Genomic DNA, 23,676 nt, shown 5'->3' with positions numbered 1-23,676 from the left:
GTGGCCATGAATGGAAGGGCGCGGAGAGGAGAGACCCGCGCGAGGCATTCGGTCCTACGGCCATGTATGGGAAGAGACGCGGGGAAGCATCGCGGGGGGCGCGTGCAGGTATTCCACGATTTTCAGCACATCATTATTAATCACCGTGAACATTGTTGAAATGGCATCCCTAAAACCTGTACGTTACTAAATATAAATGACAAGGTAACGAGCAACAAACTGTACAACAAATAATCCGCCGTTTAACGATGTCCCATTTTGTAGATCAAGGTGCTGAGATTTTCTTTTAGAAGCAAACTATGAGTTTGTCAACGTATCCAAAAAAAAAGAAAAAAAAAAAAAGATATGAACAAGCAATAAACAAAAGAAAAAAAAAACACTATTGACTAGAAACAACATTATGTTGTATTTGCTATTTATGTTGTTTCTTTCTGTGTGAGTATGCAATGACATTGTTTGTGTGTGTGTGTAATCATTTTAATAAAGTATTTAACTTTTGAAATTATCATAACATAAGCAAAACTATATAAAAATATTAAATATCTATCTATCTATCTATCTGGAGAAGCCGTAATCTTTATATAATACACAGTTTAATATCACTACATTTTGATAAGTATATTGACTTTGAAATAAAATCATGTTTTAGTCTTTGAAACAGCATTTGAATCATAATGCTATATCTATATAGAAGGGACTGACAACAGAAATGTATCAAGGAGAATGATAATTTGTGCAAATTCAATTTGAGCAAAATCCTGAAAACACGACAGGATGCCCAAAATGCAATTGTGCTGTTTGGTCATCCATCCCCCATTCAGGCCAGTCCTTTTATCTGACGTGTCCCTGCCATTTGTTTCCATTTAAATCATTGGCGAAGTCTTAGAGCTTTAGGAAGATGAAAGGCAGAGTGCAAAACTCATGTAGGGTTATTTGTCTGCTTTATCAAGTGCATGGAACTGGCACTGGATGTCAAAAATACTTCATGAGACTTTATTTGACTTGTGAGTCATCAACCGTTTAAAGGCGATGATTAAGATGAATTTATTAAGCTGCTCTGATTCTAAGGAGATCACTGAGGTACCATATCAGCACACTTGAAAATCCCATGGCCCTTAGGTTAGCAGAATTATAATAATAAGTAGACGATTGTAAAATAGGGATTTAGGAAGTCACACCACCAACCACTGGTGTGCACTTATTAACTCTTTTATTTATCCAAAAATTGCTGAGTGTTATCATCCCTCTCATTTCACCTCTTCTCTCCTGTATCAGCATTTCTCCACAGTTCCATTTCCATTTTTTAGGGGGCAAAAGCAAGTATGTCTGGTGTCTGGTAGCTGGGTCTTGTTCTCCACTGAAATGTTATTTTGCACTAAACTGTCTACCAGGAATGACCATTCCCTCTCATAATGTTACCTTCATGTGACTACTGAGTGACGTAACATGCTGCTTTTTGCATAATCCACAACATTCTCTGTCTGAGCATCTGTCAGCCGGCAGGGGCTTTAGGTTCCCTCAATCTGAACTCGTTGTGGTTGTGTTAATAGTGATTTGGCTGCTCCAAAAATAACCGTGATGTTTGCTTGAACCGCATGTGTGCAAGTGCAAAAGTTTGGAAACGTTATCTCAGACAAGATACCCAAAAATGTTCATGATCATCAAGGCTGTTCTTTACATATGTCTTGCTGTAGAATGAAGTCTAACCAGAAAATTCAGTCTTTACAGCATGCTTTCCTCTGCAATACACTCACTTTGAATTTACAGTAAACGTTAATCCCTTTTAGCAGCAAAACAGCCTGTAAAGGGCCAGCAGTTGCACTTAATCTACTTGCTGTTTCTCCCACAGCTCTTCCTATAATCCACTCACACTTCAAAACTTCATCTCCTCACGGTTTTCCAAAATTACAGTAATATTTTGTTCACCGCGTTCCTAACTAATCTAATAAGACTATGCAAATGGTTTCCATGACATCTCTCTTTTTGAAACAAACTTGCATCTCCTTTGCCATTTAAGGACCGTTTGTGTTTATTAGTTACTTAAAAAGGCAAGCTGCAGATGAGTCTTCAGATGAGCTGTGGTTCGCGTTGAGCAGAGAAACACTATTGTTCTAGGGTTAAATTCTCCGGATAGTAACGCCGTCTGGTCTTGTCACAGGATATTTTAGTTGCTGTCGGCAAGATCTTTCAGTGGCCCTCTGAAACGAGATTGCATTTCACATTCTGATTTGTTGAAATTAATTGACTAAAAAGACTTAATCAGATATCCCGAGCAATGTTCTGACATTGTCGCTTGCATTTTATAAATAGCTGTATGATTACATAATTATGATGTCAGCCATGTTGCATGCTGCTAACCTCTTTCATTGTTCATCGTGACCGACCGTTCAATAATTCACATTAAACTCAGCTGTATTTATATGTGTTAGACATCCAAGACAGGCAAACCAAATAAAATTCACTTGTTGCCAGTTGTGGTATTCGAAATTGTTGTTAATTGGTAAATCAGTAAATGAATCAGTCGTCAATAAGCAGTTACAGTATATAAAGGCCAGACACATAGTTTGATGGATAGGGGATGGAGTGGTCCGTGTCAAACATATCTCAGATAAAGGCTGGATGAGAGCCAAACATTTCATAGTGGAGTGTGGAATGCTGAACCCACACCCTCTCTGTGATCTTGTTCTATGTGTGGAGAGCCGGACTCATGCCAGCTTCACAGGAATAACCTGTCACCACCCTCTCTCTTCTTCTTCTTCTCTCTTATGGTGTAGATACATTTATTTAAACACAGATGCCAAACATTTGTCACTGCAGTTAGCAAACAAAACATAACCAGTGCTGGGTAGCTTACTTACAAATTGTAATCCATTACTGATTTAAAAGTTGACAATCGTTGTAGCTAGTAATATAATCTATTACACATCATAATCAGATTACTTTTTAATTACTTTTAGATTACTTTCGACCCAACTCATTTATCACAATGATTTAAATAGGATGTTCTTGTACCATATTGATATTCAAACACAAAGAGAAAGTAAACTATCCCACTTGTTGTTACTGAATAGATGAAGTGCATTAAACATTACATTACTGGGGTTTGTAAAGGAGTTGTTAACTTAAAAAAAAAAAAAAAAAAAAAAAAAAAAATATATATATATATATATATATATATATATATATATATATATATATATAATAAAAATGTAAATTAAAATAAGTACTTTTAATATAACAAAATTTATTCAAAATAAAACACTTGCTAAACAAGATTAAAGTTTTAGTTGTTTACCTGCATGTGATAATGTGATAATTAACCAACATCAGAGAACTATGCAAATGTGTTTATTTAATTTATTTAATTAAACTTATCAACTTAAAGTCTTAGTGGGTTCTTCAAATAAATATAATAAAAAAGTCTGGGAATCCCTGCATTTAAAATAATAATAATAATAATAATAATAATAATAATAATAATAATAATAATAATAATAATAATGTGTGCAAAACCTTCTAAAGACATACTACATGGTTAAATAACATGATTAAATAACCCTCTGAGGGATCATTTAAAATCAAAATGGATGTGTTCATCAGTATTGAAATTATTTTGGATAAATTCAGGGGTCAAATGCCATGTTATCTGTGTAAATATAGTCAGTGACTAGTGATTTTTTTGTGTGTGAGAATGTCCACAAAATGTAAATCAAAAAAGTAACACCGGTTACAAGTATTTTAAAATGTAATTGAATCTAATTACAAGTAGTAAAAAGGATTATGTATTATAATGGATTTTTGAAAATGACATTTCATGCAGTGTGTAACACAAGTGAATGAAAACATCCTGCAAAGTTTTTAATCTGAAAGTGCACTGTGTATTATGTTATTGTCTCAAAAAAAAAGAAAAAAAAAAAGTTGACTCTGAATCAACAAGTTGTTTTTTTTAAACAAATCCCAAGTCGTTTCATGTTGAAGTCCCACCCACTTGTTGGTCTTTTTGCTTTGGTCTGAATAAAAATGCAAATTTATTCTTGTCTTGAGAAGTTTTCTTTCATGTGTGGTCCAGTGCTCCTGAGATTGTTTTAAAATGTTGATTCATCTGCTGTGATTTTAAAAAGGACTTGAAAAAGAACAGAGCAACTGTTTAGACATTGTCTCTCTGTTGCTTCCTGTTACTTTTAGGTTGTATGTGTGTGTTTAGGGGAAGGGTCTATGGTGGAACAGCTGCTGGGTGTTTGACACAGCTCACACTCCCCTCCTTAACACACACACACACGCACGCACACACACACACCTTTCTTCCCAGAGCGGAGAGTACCTTAAGAGGTGCCAAGTTAGTTGTTTGTTTACAGGTCAGCAAAATGGTGACACATTTTCCCAAGGAAGTGTTTAGATCACACAGACAGTGGATGTGCCACCCAAAGAATCATTTTATTATTCAAAATTGTGCCATTCTTTGCATATGAATGAAGATTTTTAAACATTCTGAAGTAAATTTGAAAGTTTCTTGCCCTTTAGACAAGCACACTAGGAATTCTGTGTAATTACAAGTTGCAATGACTTTGCTAATTATGTTTTGAGTTTTTTAATCATGTCCCTCTGCAGTTCTTTGTTATGGTTGGTTGTAGTAACTTGCTTAATTTGAGAGGCTGTTAGCATGTTGCTATGTTATTCCTAGAGTGTTCGTGTGACTTTTCCCCTTTCACACTGCACGTTGGACCCGGAAATTGCTGGAACATTGCCGGATTGCCTCCTGTGTGAATGTAAACATGTCCCGAGTTTGATTCCGGGATTGATTCCGGGATCGATCCCGGGTTGGGGACCTAGTAACATTGCTGGGATCAGTCCTGGAACGAACTCTGTGTGAACAAAAGCCAGAACAAATGCCATCTTGTAGTGATTACCCACGTTATCATGTGACTCTTTTACTGGGTGTTTTAAAGGCAGATCAATGTTAATGATGTATAAAACTATGTGCAAACCGTAATGAAGCAGAGAGCAGTTAGTTCCTCACTATCCGCGCTGAAGCTGAGATTGTTTGCCCGTTTAAAGGAACTTTAACGTGCCTAGCGTTTTCGACTTGTACATTACATGTCACATCCTGATATCACGTGTCATTATGTGACCTTTACGGGTTGTGTATGAACGCACACACATATTCCGGGAAAGGGGCTTTAAACACATTTGCTAGCATTTACATTGTTGCTGTGCAGTTCTTGGAGTGTTCAGGTTGGTTGAATGACTGGGATAACTATGAGTTGTTGTTAGCATGTTGGCATGTGACTGTGTTCTGGTGATTGAAAAAATTTTTTTTTTTTACATTTTAGTGGTTGTTAATATTTTGTTATGTGGCTCTCAGAGTGTTCTAGGTGGTTTTAATGAAGCACTGTTAGCATGTAAGTATGGGGTTCTTCAGTTGTTCCTTGTTGGAATGACTTGGACATGAGTATCTTAACCTAGCATGTTCTGATTAAATGCTTCCATTGCTATGCTGTTCTTAGGTTGTTCTGGGTGGTTGCAACAACTTTTCTAACATGTTCTGAGTGGTTAGAGGTGCACATGTTCTGAGTTGTCTGAGTGGCACATCGTTTGCCTTATATGTTGCTCTGGGTCGTTACAACACCTTTAATATGATCTTAGAAGATGTTCAGTTTCTTAAGTTAGTCAAAATGACAGTTAAAGGCAGTTCATCATTGAATTCAGTGATGTCATTGTCTCAGTTCAGTTTAAATAGCATCTGTGCAATCATTTGCAATCAAGTCAACCTGTAAATGAAATGACCCCAACTAAGCAAGCCAGAGGTGACAGTGGCAAGGAACCAAAACTCCATCAGTGACAGAATGGAGAAAAATACCTTGGGAGAAACCAGGCTCAGTTGGGGGGCCAGTTCTCCTCTGACCAGACGAAACCAGCAGTTCAATTCCAGGCTGCAGCAAAGTCAGATTGTGCAGAAGAATCATCTGTTTCCTGTGGTCTTGTCCTGGTGCTCCTCTGAGACAAGGTCTTTACAGGGGATCTGTGTCTGGGGCTCTAGTTGTCCTGGTCTCACTGTCTTTCAGGGCTGTAGAGGTCCTTTCTAGGTGCTGATCCACCATCTGGTCTGGATACGTACTGGATCCGGGTGACTGCAGTGACCCTCTGACTTGGATACAGACTAAATCTGGTGGCTACGGTGACCTCGGAATTAGTATTTTACTTACTTTAACGTATTTGGATATAAGAAGCATATTTGTGTGTTATGTGTAAACCAGGTTAAGGAGATGGGTCTTTAATCTATATTTAAACTGCAAGAGTGTGGCTGCTCTCTTTAAGGTGTGAGTGTACTCATTATACCATGGTGTCAGACTGTTCTACTTAACCTTCCTTAAGCGTAAAGAAGCAACTGTATTCAAAATGCTAGAAAAGAGACAGTCCATAGTTTCTGTTACATCATCAAGTTGTTCTGAGGTTTTAGATATGCTAAGGAATTCGGATACATCAGGAAGGTTACTTACAAAGCAGTCTTTATTGGTTGAAGTGATGGTTCTACAATACTTGTAACAAGAAGTAGAATTTACAGTTTTAGCTATATGAAGCTTGCACAAAACTAAATAATGATCTCACATATCATCATGGCTGCATAATTTCAACACCATCAACATCAATTCCATGTGACAGTATTAAATGAAGCACCATTACTTAAAACGAGTTATACTTGAAGCCTGCCCTTTGAGAAATCCTGAAAACATTGTTTTAAATCAACACCTCAACATCAAGCAACACCTCCCCCTTTGGTTTTTGGACGTGGCTCATGATTATAACAGTAATCTTGGGGGGAAGACTCATTTAAAATAATGTAATCATCAGGTTTAACACAAACTGTTTGGGTCTGCATATGCCAAAGAGTTATTTTAGGGAAATGAAGTAGCAATTATGTATTTCATATAACCAATAGTGATGTTTAGCACCATTACATAACAAATGTCTCAAGTACTATTAAAGATCCATTAATAAATCAACCAACAGCAACAGAGCTCAGAGATCTGAACAACCATATGACCCGAGTCTTGAATACCTGACCCACTATGGTCGTCAGTGAAGTTGAGGAGCTGAGTCACATTAAGTCAATTCTTGTGGTGTAAGGTTTCTGTGCTTTGAGGAGGGGGTGGCCTTGAAACCAGAACCACTGCTGCTGAAGTGAAAGACCCTGGCCTGGCCAAAATATCCTGGCTTCCTACCCACAGAGATGCCTCTCATTCTCACCCCAGTGACAAAGATTGTTTCCCGCATCATCAGACACTTAACCTTCTATTATTATCACTAACACAAGCACACAGGAGAGGGCCAGTAGACAGACCCTGGGGGCTATAGCTGAGAGAGACCCTTTTGGCTTCAGAGCACTGGAAGGCCTTTGTGTGTAACTTCATCCCAGGCTTGGCTAGGAGTGGAATCTTTAGGATAGGGACAAGGTCACAGTGGATGTGGAGTAGTGTTATGTGTCGGGGTGCATGATATATATCGACCGATTATTAATGCACATCTCATCAGTAAAGCCGGTTATCTAATCAGCGGTAATTACCATCAGGTCCGTGATTTCACATTGTGCAGCTGTTACAACATGGTGCCATTGTTAACTGACAAGCTGCGCAAATCCACTTTCAATATCACCATTGATTTGTGCAATGATGATTTGAACAGGAGTTCCTTAGGCTGTATTTTTACAATATTTATGCAATATTAATTTACAAGGGGGGGGTGGGGGAAACCAGTCAGTATCTGGTGTGACCACCATTTGCCTGCGCAGTGCAACACATCTTCTTCACACAGAGTTGATCAGGTTGTTGTGTCCTGTAGAATGTTGGTCCACTTATCTTCAATGGCTGTGCAAAGTTGCTGGATATTGGCATGAACTGGAACACGCTGTCGTATACGCCGATCCAGAGCATCCCAAACGTGTTATGTTTGGTGAGTATGCTGGCCATGCAAGAACTGGGATGTTTTCAGCTTCCAGGAATTGTGTACAGATCCTTGCAACATGGCTGCGACATGAGTTTATGGTCGTGGATGAATGGCCCAACACATGGCCCTGAGGATGTCGTCACAGTACCTCTGTGCCTTCAAAATGCCATCAATAAAATGCACCTGTGTCCGTTGTTCATAACAAATGCCTGTCCATACCATAACACCACCACCACCATGGGCCACTCAATCCACAACGTTGACATCAGCAAACCCTTCACCCACACAACGCCATACATGCTGTCTGCCATCTGTCCTGTACAGTGAAGACCGGGAATCATCCGTGAAGAAAACACCTCTCCATCGAATGTGAGCTTTGCCCACTCAAGTCAGTTACGATGACGGACTGCAGTCAGGTTGAGACCCTGATGAGGATGACAAGCATGCAGATGAGCTTCCCTGAGATGGAGATGTTTGTGCATAAATTCATGTTCCCCATGTAATTTATGCCCCTGGTTGTAAGATTGTTTGGATGTAGCCTACTGCCAAATTCTCTGAAACATCTTTGGAGCCGGCTTATGGAAATTAACATTCAATTCACAGGCAACAGCTCTTTTGGACATTCCTGCAGTCAGTATGCCAATTGCACGCTACCTCAAAACTTGCAACATCTGTGGCATTGTGCTGTGTGATAAAACTGGACATTTTAGATTGTCCTTTTATTGTGGCCAGCCTAAATTATTGTGGCCTCAGCATCTTGATATGCCACACCTGTGAGGTGGATGGATGCTCACTAACACAGATTTAGACAGATTTATGAACAATATTTGAGAGAAATAGGCCTATTGTGTACACAGAAAAAGAACGTTGAGGTCAGCTCATGAAAAATGGGGACAAAAACAAAAGTGTTGCATTTACATATACATTACATTTAATCACTTAGCAGATGCTTTTATCAGACCAACAAGAGAACAACAGTATACAAGTGTCATGACAAGTCTCAGTTAGTCTAGCGCAGTACACATAGATGTTTTTTTTAGAATACAAATAGAATAGAATACATTTTGCTTTTATAATTTCGTTCAGTGTATAATGACATGTAAATAATGCCGCCCACTCTAAAGCGGTACTGAACTGCAGTGGAAACGCAAACTGTGCCAAGCTGAGCCGTAATAAGCTGAATTGCACCATGCAGTGGAAAAGCAGCAATTGACTGTTCCGAGATGGTCAACCGTTACTGTATCTTTGACACTCAGAACTTTTGTAACCACATACTCCACGCAATTACCCAGAACATGTGAGTTAGTATAGCACAACAACCGATTAGGGAATGTAATAATTATGCTAAAGTTTTAGATTGCTACCAGGCAGTCATTTAACATTTACTTTAAATTACTTTCTTTTTTCATTATTTACATATATTTTTTATATAATTTTTGTGATCTACAAGCATCCTTGCATGGATGGGCCTGCTTAACAAAATTAAACCGCTGGAATCCTGTTGCCTGCAGGGAGTTTGAAACCTTCACCGCTTCTTAAACCGAGTGTGGCAGAGCCACGCTGAGAGGTGTACTCTGCTGACATCTTTTACTGGCTCATAATAAAAACATGCAGCCCTCTGCCTCAATGTCTGAGGTTATTTTGGAAAGTCTTATTGACACTGAGCTGCCATTGTTGGAATGAAAAAGGGATAGAGGGATTTGAAAGGAGATCCTCACATCACAGAGAGAGCGCTTGAACCTGCATGCACAAATGGGCAAACACTACAGGAAAATGAGAACATCTGAGCTCTAGGGATTTTAGTTGAATAGAGCATTTAACAAAAACTCAGATTCAAGGGATTTTTTTTTTTTTAACTAAGAAGCTCTGAATTTATAAGCATTAAACCTGGTCTAAAAAGTTTCAACTTCTCATTGTGAGAAGATTCAAAATGTACAGACATACAGATGTGCATCAAAGCATCATACCTTCAGACGCTGCCTGATAAGGTCACAATTTTTAGGTTTTGGACAGCCAGTTCAATGTGTTCCGATATAGTATGGGATAAATTACATGTTCACACAATTCAGTCCTGTAGCACCTAATGATTTGCTGTGCTAAAGTTGAAGACATTAACTCCGAAGACAAAAATATAAATGATAATTTTCAGAACTAAACAATGGACATTTTATTGCTCTTTTTCATCCATGCTGCAGGCAGTGCTCAGTCTTTAGCAGAGTGTACCAACTGCTCTCAACACAAGAGGTTCACCATATTCAGCTGCTGACTTCAATCACAGAAGAAAAAAGACCCTGTTGGCTATCACTCATTTTGTTTTAAATGGATCTTAACCTTTCACTCTGTTTGCACTGATGCACAAATGGTCTGACGAAACAAGACACCAGGTGTCAACGTGAATTGCAAAAATGACTGGTGTGTTTGACAAGAATAACTGGTGTGTTGCCACGATTTTGACATGGGAAGCACTCGGAAGTAAGCTTTGTTGTTGCTCTGTTGGCAGAATAAACAAATGGAACTGTTTTTTTTTTTTAAGAAAAGTTTCCAAAATTGTTTTGTGAACCTATGATTTCATTAAGATATTAATTTATGAATCGGACACTCAAACTAGAAAAATGGTGAATTGCTTGGGTACTTTTGGTTCGGTTCTGCATATTCAAGTGGGATACCAGTGGGTGTGTTAATACTGAAAATATTACAGTTAAGCTTTAAAATATACAGATTCTAGATGGGTCACCATATAATTATGAATTGGTTCCAGGTTTAAAACAAAAACACACTAAAATCAGAATCAGCAAAGTATTAGAGAAGCTTTTGTTTTTGCTCTAATGACCTGTCAGTTGTGGGTTGCATGTTAATGCTCATCTGCTTGGCAGGGCAATATCCTCTTATTGGTCTGGGTCATGCATTAAAGAGCAGAAAAGCAATACGTGACTATGAAATTATGGCGCTTGAACAAGCATTTGTGGATATATTTGACAAGATAAACAAAATCCTTTTGTCTCACCACAAACATCATTAGCCAACATTTAACAATGTATTTGACCTAAATGACTTGATGATCCTATCAGATAGAGATTAGACTTTGTGTTGACCTCCTCAAGAGAAATGTAAATGATGAGAACAAAGCTTAATCTGAGTGTGACCTGGAATGTAACTTGAATGCTGACTAACTCACTAATTTACTCACAGCAGATTTATGACCTGTCATTTGATATTTAAAGTATCTTTTGAAGGATTAGGTTGGCTGATTGTTTATCTCTCTCTCTATCTGAAAAAGCAGTAGCCTATTCCAAAACTTTTGGGTGGCAAAAAGACACCTTGATATACTCATGCTAAACCAAACACCTCTTCTAGGAATAAACGTTTAGTGGAGGTGACAATGATTTTCTGATATTATTAATTTTGCGACATGTAGAAAATTCCCTATAATTTCCTCCACCTCCAGGACAAGAGGTAAGTGTGTCAGGTAAGGTACTTGTTCCCTACTACAGCAAACACTTAATTTGAATAAAGCTTACAGGTACATGGAGTGATTTCCTGTTAGCAATGAGACAATTTGATTGGACGTTGGGTTGTTCAGGTAAAAATAATGTAACAAATAAATAAACAAACTCTCCTTTTTTCAGGATATATTTGGGTAGACCCTAAATTTAACCATAGGATTATATATATATATATAGTTTCCTACTTAAACTCTACTTAAATCCCATTACCTCTGTACTACTGAAGGACTCCCGAAGTTTACAAAAAGAGGTTAAGTTGAAAAGTCTTGTATGAAATGTGCTATTAGATTTAAGACTATCAGGATACATTAATGTCAGCCATAGTGTGCTAACCTGATTGGTAGTTTTTTAAAAGCCATAATGTCATATCATTTCCGTGCAATAGACATTTGCAGTGGAGCATAAGTGTCCGTTGCTTTTGTAAAATTGATAAAAGTGACAAAGCGACTTACACCATCTAGTGGCTATACAAAGAAGTACTGCAAATGACAAACGGTCCTATACTGAATAAGATTTTGAGTCGGAAAAATTGAAAACAGATGCCATGCAACAGCTTTAGTGTTGTTATATTGACATCTGATGCACATTTCTTAAAGTGCAGCCAATTACTTTATTTATTGTTAAATTAAAAGAAGAAGAAGAAGAAGAAGAAGAAGAAGAAGAAGAAGAAGAAGAAGAAGAAGAAGAAGAAGAAGAAGAAGAAAGAAATGTAACAGCCACTCGGGAAATGACTCATTTTACACATTAATGTTTTATTTGAAATGTATGTACACTGTAACAGGAAATACAAAATTTATTTTAAAGTCCCCCTATTATGGGTTATGAAATGTTCATATTTTGGCGTTGGGAGTCTCTGACAGGTTGACATGCATGCAAGCTCAAAAAACACTTTCATAGTCTTATAATGTGTTCCTGTGGCTTAGTAGTAGAGCATTGCGTTAGCAGCGCAAAAGGTCATGGGCTCGATTCCCAGAGAACATACTGGTGAAATGTATAGCCTGAATGTACTGTAAGTCGCTTTGGATAAAAGCGTCTGCTAATGAATAAATTTAAATGCTATAATTTGCATTTATTTATATCTTATTTGCTCAACGATTGATTTTTCCAAACCCCTCCTTTGCGTGACGCTTATCTGCGGTGATTGGTCGATTTCCTCTTGCCTGTAATGCCTGATAAAGCAGTGTTTGTGAGCGCAGTTCTGCTTTGTGTACAGCGTTACCAGGGGAAAAGCTATTTTACCGCCCCAAAAGCGCACCTAGTGGAAGAGAACGAATTTGCATCTTCATTCAGAAACGCCAAAAGCCAACAAGTGTGCGGGCAATATTCTAATGTTCATGAAATGGCTTGGGATTCGTTTTTAAAAGGACAGTTTCAATGATTCAGAGTTGACATTTTCTTTTGAGAGACAATAACTTTATACACAATGCACTTTCAGATTTAAAACTGCAGAGTCTTTTTAATCATTTAAAGCTGTGTTACAGACTGCATGAAAGGTAATTTTCAAAAATCCATATTGGGTCACTTTGAAAGCCAAACATTCTGCATAAAACTTTATAACACACAAATGAAATACAATTGAAAACCCTTTTGGTTTGGTCATATCTTTGGACAACCCTTGAGTAACCATTCTACCTGTGGGACAGCATGTGTGTTTTTAGATGATGGGGCTGTGTGTAGGACTTCTGACACTGTGTGCATAGGAAAGGCCTCTGACCCGTGTGAGTAACATAGTGACTCTTCAATTTGGATGGTGTGCTGAAGAATTTGAAGCAAATGTCACACTGGTGGGATTTCTTCACTTCACCTTCAGGATATCCGTTTGTACAATTATGTGCATACAAGTTCCTAACCGTGCGGAAACTCCGACTACAGTCACGACAAAAGGGGATGTCATGAGGAGTTTTGATAAAGCAATCACCTGGATCCTCAAAGTCCTCAAGCTCCACAACAACTTCTGGGATTCTGGGAACATCAGGATTCTGTTGATACTGACAAGAACTGGACTTGTGAGAACCAGGGACACACTGTGTGACAACAGTGTCAGAGTCCACAAAGAAATCTTCAACATCGTCCATGTAAAGTTCCCATTTTTCCTCAGTTCTTGATTCGGGAGCACAATGACGGAGAGATGAGTCAGTTTTGGGTGGACAGTCACTCACCCTGCCAAAAGGCACAATGTCAGATGCCTTTTTCCCATCAAGCAAGATGTCAGTTTTATGCATCAGAGCCAAAACTGATTTGTTATTCTCAACATTCTCTAAAGGGCTAGTACTTTTTGACAAATAAACACATGAATCATTGTAGTCACCACATATTTTTTGAGACAGTATGTCCTCTGTAAGCACATTTTGATCTTGCTGCACGGTTGACTTTTGTTTATTTGTTGAAGTGGTATCATTGTGTGCAGTTAGACATTTTGGAGAGGGTTTTAACTTTGACTTAGCTGCTCGATTACAGGACACTATGTTGTCTTTGTAGGTGTGGAGTGATGGTGTCCTCTTCACAGGGTTGGTGTGAGCTCTGATGTGTACTTTTAGATGAGAGCGTTCTCTGAAGGCACGGCAGCATATGGGACACTGAAATGGCCTCTGATTTGTGTGAATAAGACAATGTCTCTTTAGTTCGGATGGAGCACCAAACCGTTTACGGCACACAGGGCAATCATAAACTCTTTTGTTTCCATCAGATTTCTTACTTTGCAACACCTTCACATTTACATCGTCCTCACTTTGTGTTGAGACACTGGATTCTTGTTTCATCTCAGATTCTTGTATTTCCTCCATCCACTGGCCTTCTGAGGGTTTGGAAAAATATAGAGAACTCAGCCCTGTGTGACGATCCCAACCTTTTTTATTTAGAAAGGAGTCTTGCACGCATGCATCTGATTCACTACAGTCACAGCTAATAATTTGAGATGCCATATTCTCTATAAACATTTTTTCATCTTGGTGCTCTGTTGACTTTTCTTTATCTGTTGACTTTGTATCATCTTGGGCAGTTGTTTGATTTGGAGAGGATTTTAACCTTGATTTTGACGCTTGATTACAGGGCACACTATTGACTCTATAGCTCTGGATTGATGGTGCTCTTCGGTTCTCACGGATATTGTGAGTTGAAAAGTGTACTTTTAGATGAGAGCGTTCTCTGAAGGCACGGCAGCATATGGGACACTGAAATGGCCTTTGATTTGTGTGAATAAGACAATGCCTTTTAAGTTCAGATGGAGCACCAAACCGTTTACGGCACACAGGGCAATCATAAACTCTTTTGCTTCTATTACAATTCTTACTTTGCCACACTTTTGAATTTGCACCATTGTCCTCATTTTGTGTTGTGACACTGGCTTCTTGTTCCTCCTCAGATTCTTGGATTTCCTCCATCCACTGGCTCTCTGGAGGTTTAGGAGAATATGCAGAACTCAATACAGTGTGAAGATCCAAACCTTCTTTATTTAGAAGGGAGTCTTCCAAATATCCATCTGATTCACTGCAGTCACCACTAATAATTTGACATGCCACAATCTCTGTAACCCTATTGTCGTCTTGGTGAGATGCTGACTGTTGTTTTTCTGCTGAACTAGCGTTGTTTTGGACAGTTAGATATTTTGGAGAGGGTTTTATCTTTGACTTAGATGCTAGAAAACAGGTCACGCTGTTGTCCTTATAGCTCTGGAGTGATCGTGTTGTCCTCTTCACAGGGTTGGTGTGAGTTCTGATGTGTACTTTTAGATGAGAGCGTTCTCTGAAGGCACGGCAGCATATGGGACACTGAATTGGCCTCTGATTTGTGTGAATAAGACAATGTCTTTTTAGTTCGGATGGAGCACCAAACCGTTTATGGCACACAGGGCAATCATAAACTATTTTGTTTCCATCAGATTTCTTACTTTGCAACACCTTCACATTTACATCGTCCTCACTTTGTGTTGAGAAACTGGATTCTTGTTTCATCTCAGATTCTTGTATTTCCTCCATCCACTGGCCTTCTGAAGGTTTGGAAAAATATAGAGAACTCAGCCCTGTGTGACAATCCCAACCTTTTTTATTTAGAAGGGAATCTAGCAAACATGCATCTGATTCACTACAGTCACAACTAATAATTTGAGAAGCCATATTCTCTATAACCATTTTTTCATCTTGGTGCTCCGTTGACTTTTCTCTATCTGTTGACTTGGTATCATCTTGGGCAGTTGTTTGTTTTGGAGAGGATTTTAACCTTGATTTTGACGCTTGATTACAGGGCACACTATTGACTCTATAGCTCTGGATTGATGGTGCTCTTCGCTTCTCACGGATATTGTGAGTTGAAAAGTGTACTTTTAGATGAGAGCGTTCTCTGAAGGCACGGCAGCATATGGGACACTGAAATGGCCTTTGATTTGTGTGAATAAGACAATGCCTTTTAAGTTCAGATGGAGCACCAAACTGTTTACTGCACACAGGGCAATAATAAACTCTTTTGCTTCTATTACAATTCTTACTTTGCCACACTTTTGAATTTGCACCATTGTCCTCATTTTGTGTTGTTACACTGGCTTCTTGTTTCTCCTCAGATTCTTGGATTTCCTCCATCCACTGGCTCTCTGGAGGTTTAGGAGAATATGCAGAACTCAATCCAGTGTGAAGATCCAAACCTTCTTTATTTAGAAGGGAGTCTTCCAAATATCCATCTGATTCACTGCAGTCACCACTAATAATTTGACATGCCACAATCTCTGTAACCCTATTGTCGTCTTGGTGAGATGCTGACTGTTGTTTATCTGTTGAACTAGTGTTGTTTTGGACAGTTAGATATTTTGGACAGGGTTTTAACCTTGACTTGGATGTTTGGTAACAGGTCACGCTGTTGTTCTTATAGCTCTGGAGTGATTGTGTCCTCCTCTTCACAGGGTTGGTGTGAGTTCTGATGTGTACTTTTAGATGAGAGCGTTCTCTGAAGGCACGGCAGCATATGGGACACTGAAATGGCCTCTGATTTGTGTGAATAAGACAATGTCTTTTTAGTTCGGATGGAGCATCAAACTTTTTATGGCACACAGGGCAATCATAAACTCTTTTGTTTACGTTAGAATTATTTCTTTGCAACACTTTTTCATTTACATCCTTGTCCTCATTTTGTGTTGTGACACAAGCTTCTCGTTCCTCCTGAGATTCTTGGTTTTCCTCCATCCACTGGCTCTCTGAAGGTTTGGAAGAATATGCAGAACTCTGTCCAGTGTGATGATCCCAACCTCCTTCAATTAAAAGAGTATCTGGAAAATGTACACCTGAATCATTGTAGTCACCACATATTTTTTGAGACAGCATATCCTCTGGAAGCACATTTTGATCTTCCTGCACGGTTGACTTTTGTTTATTTTTTGAAGTGGTATCATTGTGGGCAGTTAGAAATTTTGGAGAGGGTTTTGACTTTGAAGCCTGATTACAGGACACTATGTTGTCTCTGTAGCTCTGGAGTGATGGTGTTCTCCGCTTCACAGGGACATCATGAGTTCTGATGTGTACTTTTAGATGAGAGCGTTCTCTGAAGGCACGGCAGCATATGGGACACTGAAATGGCCTCTGATTTGTGTGAATAAAACAATGTCTTTTTAATTCGGATGGAGCACCAAACCGTTTATGGCACACAGGGCAATCATAAACTATTTTGCTTCTATTACAATTCTTACTTTGCCACACTTTTGAATTTACACCATTTTCCTCATTTTGTGTTGTGACACTGGCTTCTTGTTCCTCCTCAGATTTTTGGATTTCCTCCATCCACTGGCTCTCTGAAGGTTTAAGAGAATATGCAGAACTCTGTCCAGTGTGAAGATCCAAACCTTCTTTATTTAGAAGGGATTCTTCCAAATATCCATCTGATTCACTGTAGTCACCACTAATAATTTGACATGCCACAATCTCTGTAACCCTATTGTCATCTTGGTGAGATGCTGACTGTTGTTTTTCTGTTGAACTAGTGTTGTTTTGGATAGTTAGATATTTTGGACAGGGTTTAAACCTTGACTTGGATGTTTGATAACACGGTACGCTGTTGTCCTTATAGCCCTGGAGTGATCGTGTCCTCCTCTTCACAGGGTTGGTGTGAGTTCTGATGTGCACTTTTAGATGAGAGCGTTCTCTGAAGGCACGGCAGCATATGGGACACTGAATTGGCCTCTGATTTGTGTGAATAAGACAATGTCTTTTTAGTTCGGATGGAGCACCAAACCGTTTATGGCACACAGGGCAATCATAAACTCTTTTGTTTCCATCAGATTTCTTACTTTGCAACACCTTCACATTTACATCGTCCTCACTTTGTGTTGAGACACTGGATTCTTGTTTCATCTCAGATTCTTGTATTTCCTCCATCCACTGGCCTTCTGAAGGTTTGGAAAAATATAGAGAACTCAGCCCTGTGTGACAATCCCAACCTTTTTTATTTAGAAGGGAATCTAGCAAACATGCATCTGATTCACTACAGTCACAACTAATAATTTGAGAAGCCATATTCTCTATAACCATTTTTTCATCTTGGTGCTCTGTTGACTTTTCTTTATCTGTTGACTTTGTATCATTTTGGGCAGTTGTTTGTTTTGGAGAGGATTTTAACCTTGATTTGGACGCTTGATTACAGGGCACACTATTGACTCTATAGCTCTGGATTGATGGTGCTCTTCGCTTCTCACGGATTTTGTGAGTTGAAAAGTGTACTTTTAGATGAGAGCGTTCTCTGAAGGCACGGCAGCATATGGAACACTGAAATGGCCTTTGATTTGTGTGAATAAGACAATGACTTTTAAGTTCAGATGGAGCACCAAACTGTTTACGGCACACAGGGCAATAATAAACTCTTTTGCTTCTATTACAATTCTTACTTTGCCACACTTTTGAATTTGCACCATTGTCCTCATTTTGTGTTGTTACACTGGCTTCTTGTTTCTCCTCAGATTCTTGGATTTCCTCCATCCACTGGCTCTCTGGAGGTTTAGGAGAATATGCAGAACTCAATCCAGTGTGAAGATCCAAACCTTCTTTATTTAGAAGGGAGTCCTCCAAATATCCATCTGATTCACTGCAGTCACCACTAATAATTTGACATGCCACAATCTCTGTAACCCTATTGTCGTCTTGGTGAGATGCTGACTGTTGTTTTTCTGCTGAACTAGCGATGTTTTGGACAGTTAGATATTTAGGACAGGGTTTTAACCTTGACTTGGATGTTTGGTAACAGGTCACGCTGTTGTTCTTATAGCTCTGGAGTGATCGTGTCCTCCTCTTCACAGGGTTGGTGTGAGTTCTGATGTGTACTTTTAGTTGAGAGCGTTCTCTGAAGGCACGGCAGCATATGGAACACTGAAATGGCCTCTGATTTGTGTGAATAAGACAATGTCTTTTTAGTTCGGATGGAGCATCAAACTTTTTATGGCACACAGGGCAATCATAAACTCTTTTGTTTACGTTAGAATTATTTCTTTGCAACACTTTTTCATTTACATCCTTGTCCTCATTTTGTGTTGTGACACTAGCTTCTCGTTCCTCCTGAGATTCTTGGTTTTCCTCCATCCACTGGCTCTCTGAAGGTTTGGAAGAATATGCAGAACTCTGTCCAGTGTGACGATCCCAACCTCCTTCAATTAAAAGAGTATCTGGAAAATGTACACCTGAATCATTGTAGTCACCACATATTTTTTTAGACAGCATATCCTCTGTAAGCACATTTTGATCTTCCTGCACGGTTGACTTTTGTTTATTTTTTGAAGTGGTATCATTGTGGGCAGTTAGAAATTTTGGAGAGGGTTGTGACTTTGATGGTCGATTACAGGACACTATGTTGTCTCTGTAGCTCTGGAGTGATGGTGTTCTCCGCTTCACAGGGTTGGTGTGAGTTCTGATGTGTACTTTTAGATGAGAGCGTTCTCTGAAGGCACGGCAGCATATGGAACACTGAAATGGCCTTTGATTTGTGTGAATAAGACAATGTCTTTTTAGTTCGGATGGAGCACCAAACCGTTTATGGCACACAGGGCAATCATAAACTCTTTTGCTTACATTTGAATTCTTTCTTTGCAACAGTTTTTCATTTACATCCTTGTCCTCATTTTGTGTTGTGAGGTTGGCTTCTCGTTCCTCCTCAGATTCTTGGATCTCCTCCATCCACTGGCTCTCTGAAGGTTTGGAAGAATATGCAGAACTCAATCCAGTGCGACAATCCCAACCTCCTTCAATTAAAAGAGAATCTGGAAAATGTACACCTGAATCATTGCAGTCACCACATATTTTTTGAGACAGCATATCCTCTGGAAGCACATTTTGATCTTGCTGCACGGTTGACTTTTGTTTATTTGTTGAAGAGGTATCATTGTGGGCAGTTAGAAATTTTGGAGAGGGTTGTGACTTTGAAGCCTGACTACAGGACACTATGTTGTCTCTGTAGCTCTGGAGTGATGGTGTTCTCCGCTTCACAGGGACATCATGAGTTCTGATGTGTACTTTTAGATGAGAGCGTTCTCTGAAGGCACGGCAGCATATGGGACACTGAAATGGCCTTTGATTTGTGTGAATAAGACAATGTCTTTTAAGTTCGGATGGAGCACCAAACCGTTTACGGCACACAGGGCAATCATAAACTCTTTTGTTTCCATCAGATTTCTTACTTTGCAACACCTTAATATTTACATCATCCTCACTTTGTGTTGAGACACTGGATTCTTGTTTCATCTCAGATTCTTGTATTTCCTCCATCCACTGGCCTTCTGAAGGTTTGGATAAATATACAGAACTCAGCCCAGTGTGACGAACCCAACCTTTTTTATTTAGAAAGGAGTCTTGCACGCATGCATCTGATTCACTACAGTCACAACTAATAATTTGAGAAGCCATATTCTTTATAAACATTTTTTCATCTTGGTGCTCCGTTGACTTTTCTTTATCCGTTGACTTTGTATCATCTTGGGCAGTTGTTTGATTTGGAGAGGATTTTAACCTTGATTTGGACGCTTGATTACAGGGCACACTATTGACTCTATAGCTCTGGATTGATGGTGCGCTTCGCTTTTCACGGATATTGTGAGTTGAAAAGTGTACTCTTAGATGAGAGCGTTCTCTGAAGGCACGGCAGCATATGGGACACTGAAATGGCCTTTGATTTGTGTGAATAAGACAATGCCTTTTAAGTTCAGATGGAGCACCAAACCGTTTACGGCACACAGGGCAATAATAAACTCTTTTGCTTCCAACAGATTTCTTACTTTGCCACACTTTTGAATGTACATCATTGTCCTTATTTTGTGTTGTGAGGTTGGCTTCTTGTTGCTCCTCAGTTTTTTGGTTTTCCTCCATCCACTGGCCTTCTGAAGGTTTGGAAAAATATGCAGAACTCCATCCAGTGTGACAATCCCAACCTCCTTCATTTAGAAAAGAATCTGGCAAATGTAAACATGAATCATTGCAGTCACCAATTATTTTTTGAGACACCATATTCTCTGTAACCATATATTGGTCTTGGTGCACTGTTGACATTTCTTTATCTGTTGATTTTGTATCGTCTTGACCAGTTGATTGTTTTGAAGAGGGTTTTAACTTTGACTTAGATGCTAGATTACATGTCACGCTGTTTTCCTTATACCTGTGGAGTGATCGTGTCCTCTTCTCAGGATTGGTGTGAGTTCTGATGTGTACTTTTAGATGAGAGCGTTCTCTGAAGGCACGGCAGCATATGGAACACTGAAATGGCCTCTGATTTGTGTGAATAAGACAATGCCTTTTTAGTTTAGATGGTGCACAAAATCGTTTAAGGCACATAGGGCATTGATGAACTCTTTTGCTTCCATTATAATTCTTAGTTTTCACCAGCTTTGCATTTACATCATTGTCCTCATTTCGTGTTGTGACAATGGGTTCTTGTGCCTTATCATTTTCCTGTCTTTTTTCCATCCACTGACCATCTGAATACTTTGAAGAATAAGCAGAAGTCAGTCCAGTTTGAAGAGCCAAACCTCCTTCATCTACAAGGGAAAATTGCATCTGAGCTGACATCTGGCTCGAAATGTTAAGCATTCTCTCCACGCACTGCAAAGACAGAACAATATCAGTGCATCCATTCTTAAGCACATCTAGGACAATACTTTAAATACTTTGGTTTTTAAAAGTACAGACCCATTTGTATTGTTAAGGAAAGCCTACCCATCATAAGTGGGTTGTAAAAAGTATCTGTGCAGCCATTTGCTCTGTCCATTTTCAGTAATATCAGACATCTGCCAATCTAAGCCACTCATTTAATTGTGATCATTTTTTTTTTCTTTTTCTTCTTTTTTAAAAAAATATAACCAACCTGAACGAGCACTATAAACGTATTCACCTGAGGAAAAAAAAGGAAAGAAAGAAAGAATGGTAAGGAAAGATATAAATAATTAAAATTAACCATGCTTTTAAATGTGCAGTAACCATGTTTTTGGCGTATTGCTTACCATTTGTTTAACAAATGCACCATTTTTTTTTTGTAGCAAAATGTGTAGCAAAACCATGGTTTACTTGTGGGTACCATGGTTTTACCATAGTAACCATGCTTTCTTTTACTATTCTTTTTTGTTTGTTTGTTTTATTTGTACTAAAACCATAACGTTAATTGATTTCGACAGACAGACAGATAGATAAATAGGATACACAACATATGTTTGTCAATAGTGAAGTATTAACATATTTAAAGTTTAATGAAATGTAATGAAAGTAAGAATGGGTATAGCAATAACTACACCTTATCCGCAGGAATTTCGTGATGTTAAGTCGAGAGACGATTTCCTCAATTTGTCATAATTTCCGACGTTTGTGTTCGCAACAGACAATGACAGGGTTCCGACGTAATTACATAAACACAAGAAACAATCCTTTAACTACAGTTCTGTCCTGGAAAATGTTCTTCTTCGAACACAACATTCGCTACTTCTTCTTCTTTCGTGTTTCGTGGCGGTTGGCAAATGTTAATGTGAAATTCCGCCACCTACCGGGATGGGGTGTGAAGTCCAGATGGGGAGAAACAAACAAAACTAAATCCTTTAATGAAACCTGTGTCTCGCAAAATATTTTAACATAAATCTATAAAGTGCATTCTTGAATGTTTCTGTTTTGAAATAGATTCCACATCGAAATAGATTATTTAATGGTATGTCCTTATTTAAAAAATTTCAACCGTAAATTTAGCAGTGACTAACATTTCCCATAATATGCAGAAAAAAAATAGTACTGAAAGGGCTTTGTGAATTGCAATTAAGACAGTACTCGTGCTCAGTAACTGTATACATATTTTATTTTATTTTATTTGAAATTACAGAGAGCTAATTCTCATAAACAGAGCTTCACCACTAGATGGCAGTGTTAAGCTGTAGGGCAGGCACAGATCAAGGCAGACAATAAAAGCAATGTAGTTCAGCTTTGTGTGTAACCTTGCATAATGTGTTTAGTTAAATAAATACAGTTGTATCCTTTGATATTCATCCCGTACATATAATACAATTTTAAAACATTAAAATCTTCTTTTTAAAAAAATAAATAATTAAAATAGGCTACTTCTCCTGGGCACAGTAATATACGCCGTGTAATTACTTTAGTTTGCCGAAAATAATGTAAATCTTTAACCGAAAGGTATGTTACTTGCCATATTTAAGGTAGACTATTCTTTTTTAAAGTTCAGAGTGTTATAATGCAATATTAATTTAAAATGTGTCCTGTTTTTAAACCACTCTCAAAATAAGGGGGTGCATATTTCAAAGAAGTCGCACTAAAGAAGAGCACAGTTTGTGCAACCACCCCATCACCGCGCGCTTGTCCATGCAATTAGCCCTTATCTGTAAGCAGTTTAATTTTCTGCGACGTGGCGCGAGCGGCTCGGGCCTGATGGATGTGACATTAACGGGAGATGAAGCTGGGGAGATTGGACGCTGCAGTCACATAGTGGCATTTGTCACTGCCCCGGTCATGCAGATTGCGCCAGCACCGGCCACTGACTAAGATTAATGACGACGGCTCTCAGTCTTTGTTTCTCTCTGTGCTTGTGTCGAGCTCGAGCCTAAATACCATTCACACACACCCGGGCTTTATGATAAGACCTCATACATACAGACTGTAGGAGAGGCATCATTATTTCCTGGTAATTACATTAAAATGCAGTGGATCCCATTTATTAATGTAAATTCAAGTCATGTCATTAGTGGTGTTCGGGAAGGAAACCAACAGTATTACATGCTTGGGCATTT

The 23,676-nt window shown here is 38.7% G+C and overlaps 1 protein-coding gene across 5 annotated transcripts; it reads right to left on the bottom strand.

Annotated features, from left to right (window-relative positions):
- Positions 1-12,301: 12,301 nt before the first annotated feature.
- Positions 12,302-22,386, bottom strand: LOC113121179 (zinc finger protein 236-like). 5 transcript variants are annotated; one of them, XM_026291456.1, is made up of 4 exons: positions 21,895-22,027; positions 21,759-21,785; positions 19,913-21,496; positions 12,302-18,730 (listed from the first exon to the last, which is right to left on the bottom strand). In XM_026291456.1, exons 1-4 carry the CDS (start codon positions 21,949-21,951, stop codon positions 13,073-13,075), a joined length of 7,326 nt encoding a protein of 2,441 aa, XP_026147241.1. In that variant the 5' UTR covers positions 21,952-22,027; the 3' UTR covers positions 12,302-13,072. The 5 variants fall into 5 exon arrangements, with proteins under 5 accessions (XP_026147241.1, XP_026147237.1, XP_026147236.1 ...); XM_026291452.1 differs by lacking the exon at positions 21,895-22,027 and adding an exon at positions 22,182-22,386 and having other exon boundaries at positions 12,302-21,496; XM_026291451.1 differs by having other exon boundaries at positions 12,302-21,496; positions 21,895-22,028.
- Between the last annotated feature and the right edge of the window lie 1,290 nt (positions 22,387-23,676).

This window comes from Carassius auratus, chromosome 20 (assembly GCF_003368295.1).
Source record: "Carassius auratus strain Wakin chromosome 20, ASM336829v1, whole genome shotgun sequence".
NCBI classification, from domain to species: domain Eukaryota; kingdom Metazoa; phylum Chordata; class Actinopteri; order Cypriniformes; family Cyprinidae; genus Carassius; species Carassius auratus.
The sequence above is the reverse complement of the archived record's forward strand: the minus strand, read 5'-3'. Positions and strand labels throughout refer to the sequence as shown.

Coding starts and splice junctions, on each gene's coding strand:
- LOC113121179 (XM_026291451.1), bottom strand. CDS start 21,951: ATGGTTTTGCTACACATTTTGCTACAAAAAAAAAATGGTGCATTTGTT. Junction 21,786..21,894: donor GTGCATTTGTTAAACAAATG/GTAAGCAATACG, acceptor TTTTTTCCTCAG/GTGAATACGTTTATAGTGCT. Junction 21,497..21,758: donor CGTTTATAGTGCTCGTTCAG/GTTGGTTATATT, acceptor CTGTCTTTGCAG/TGCGTGGAGAGAATGCTTAA.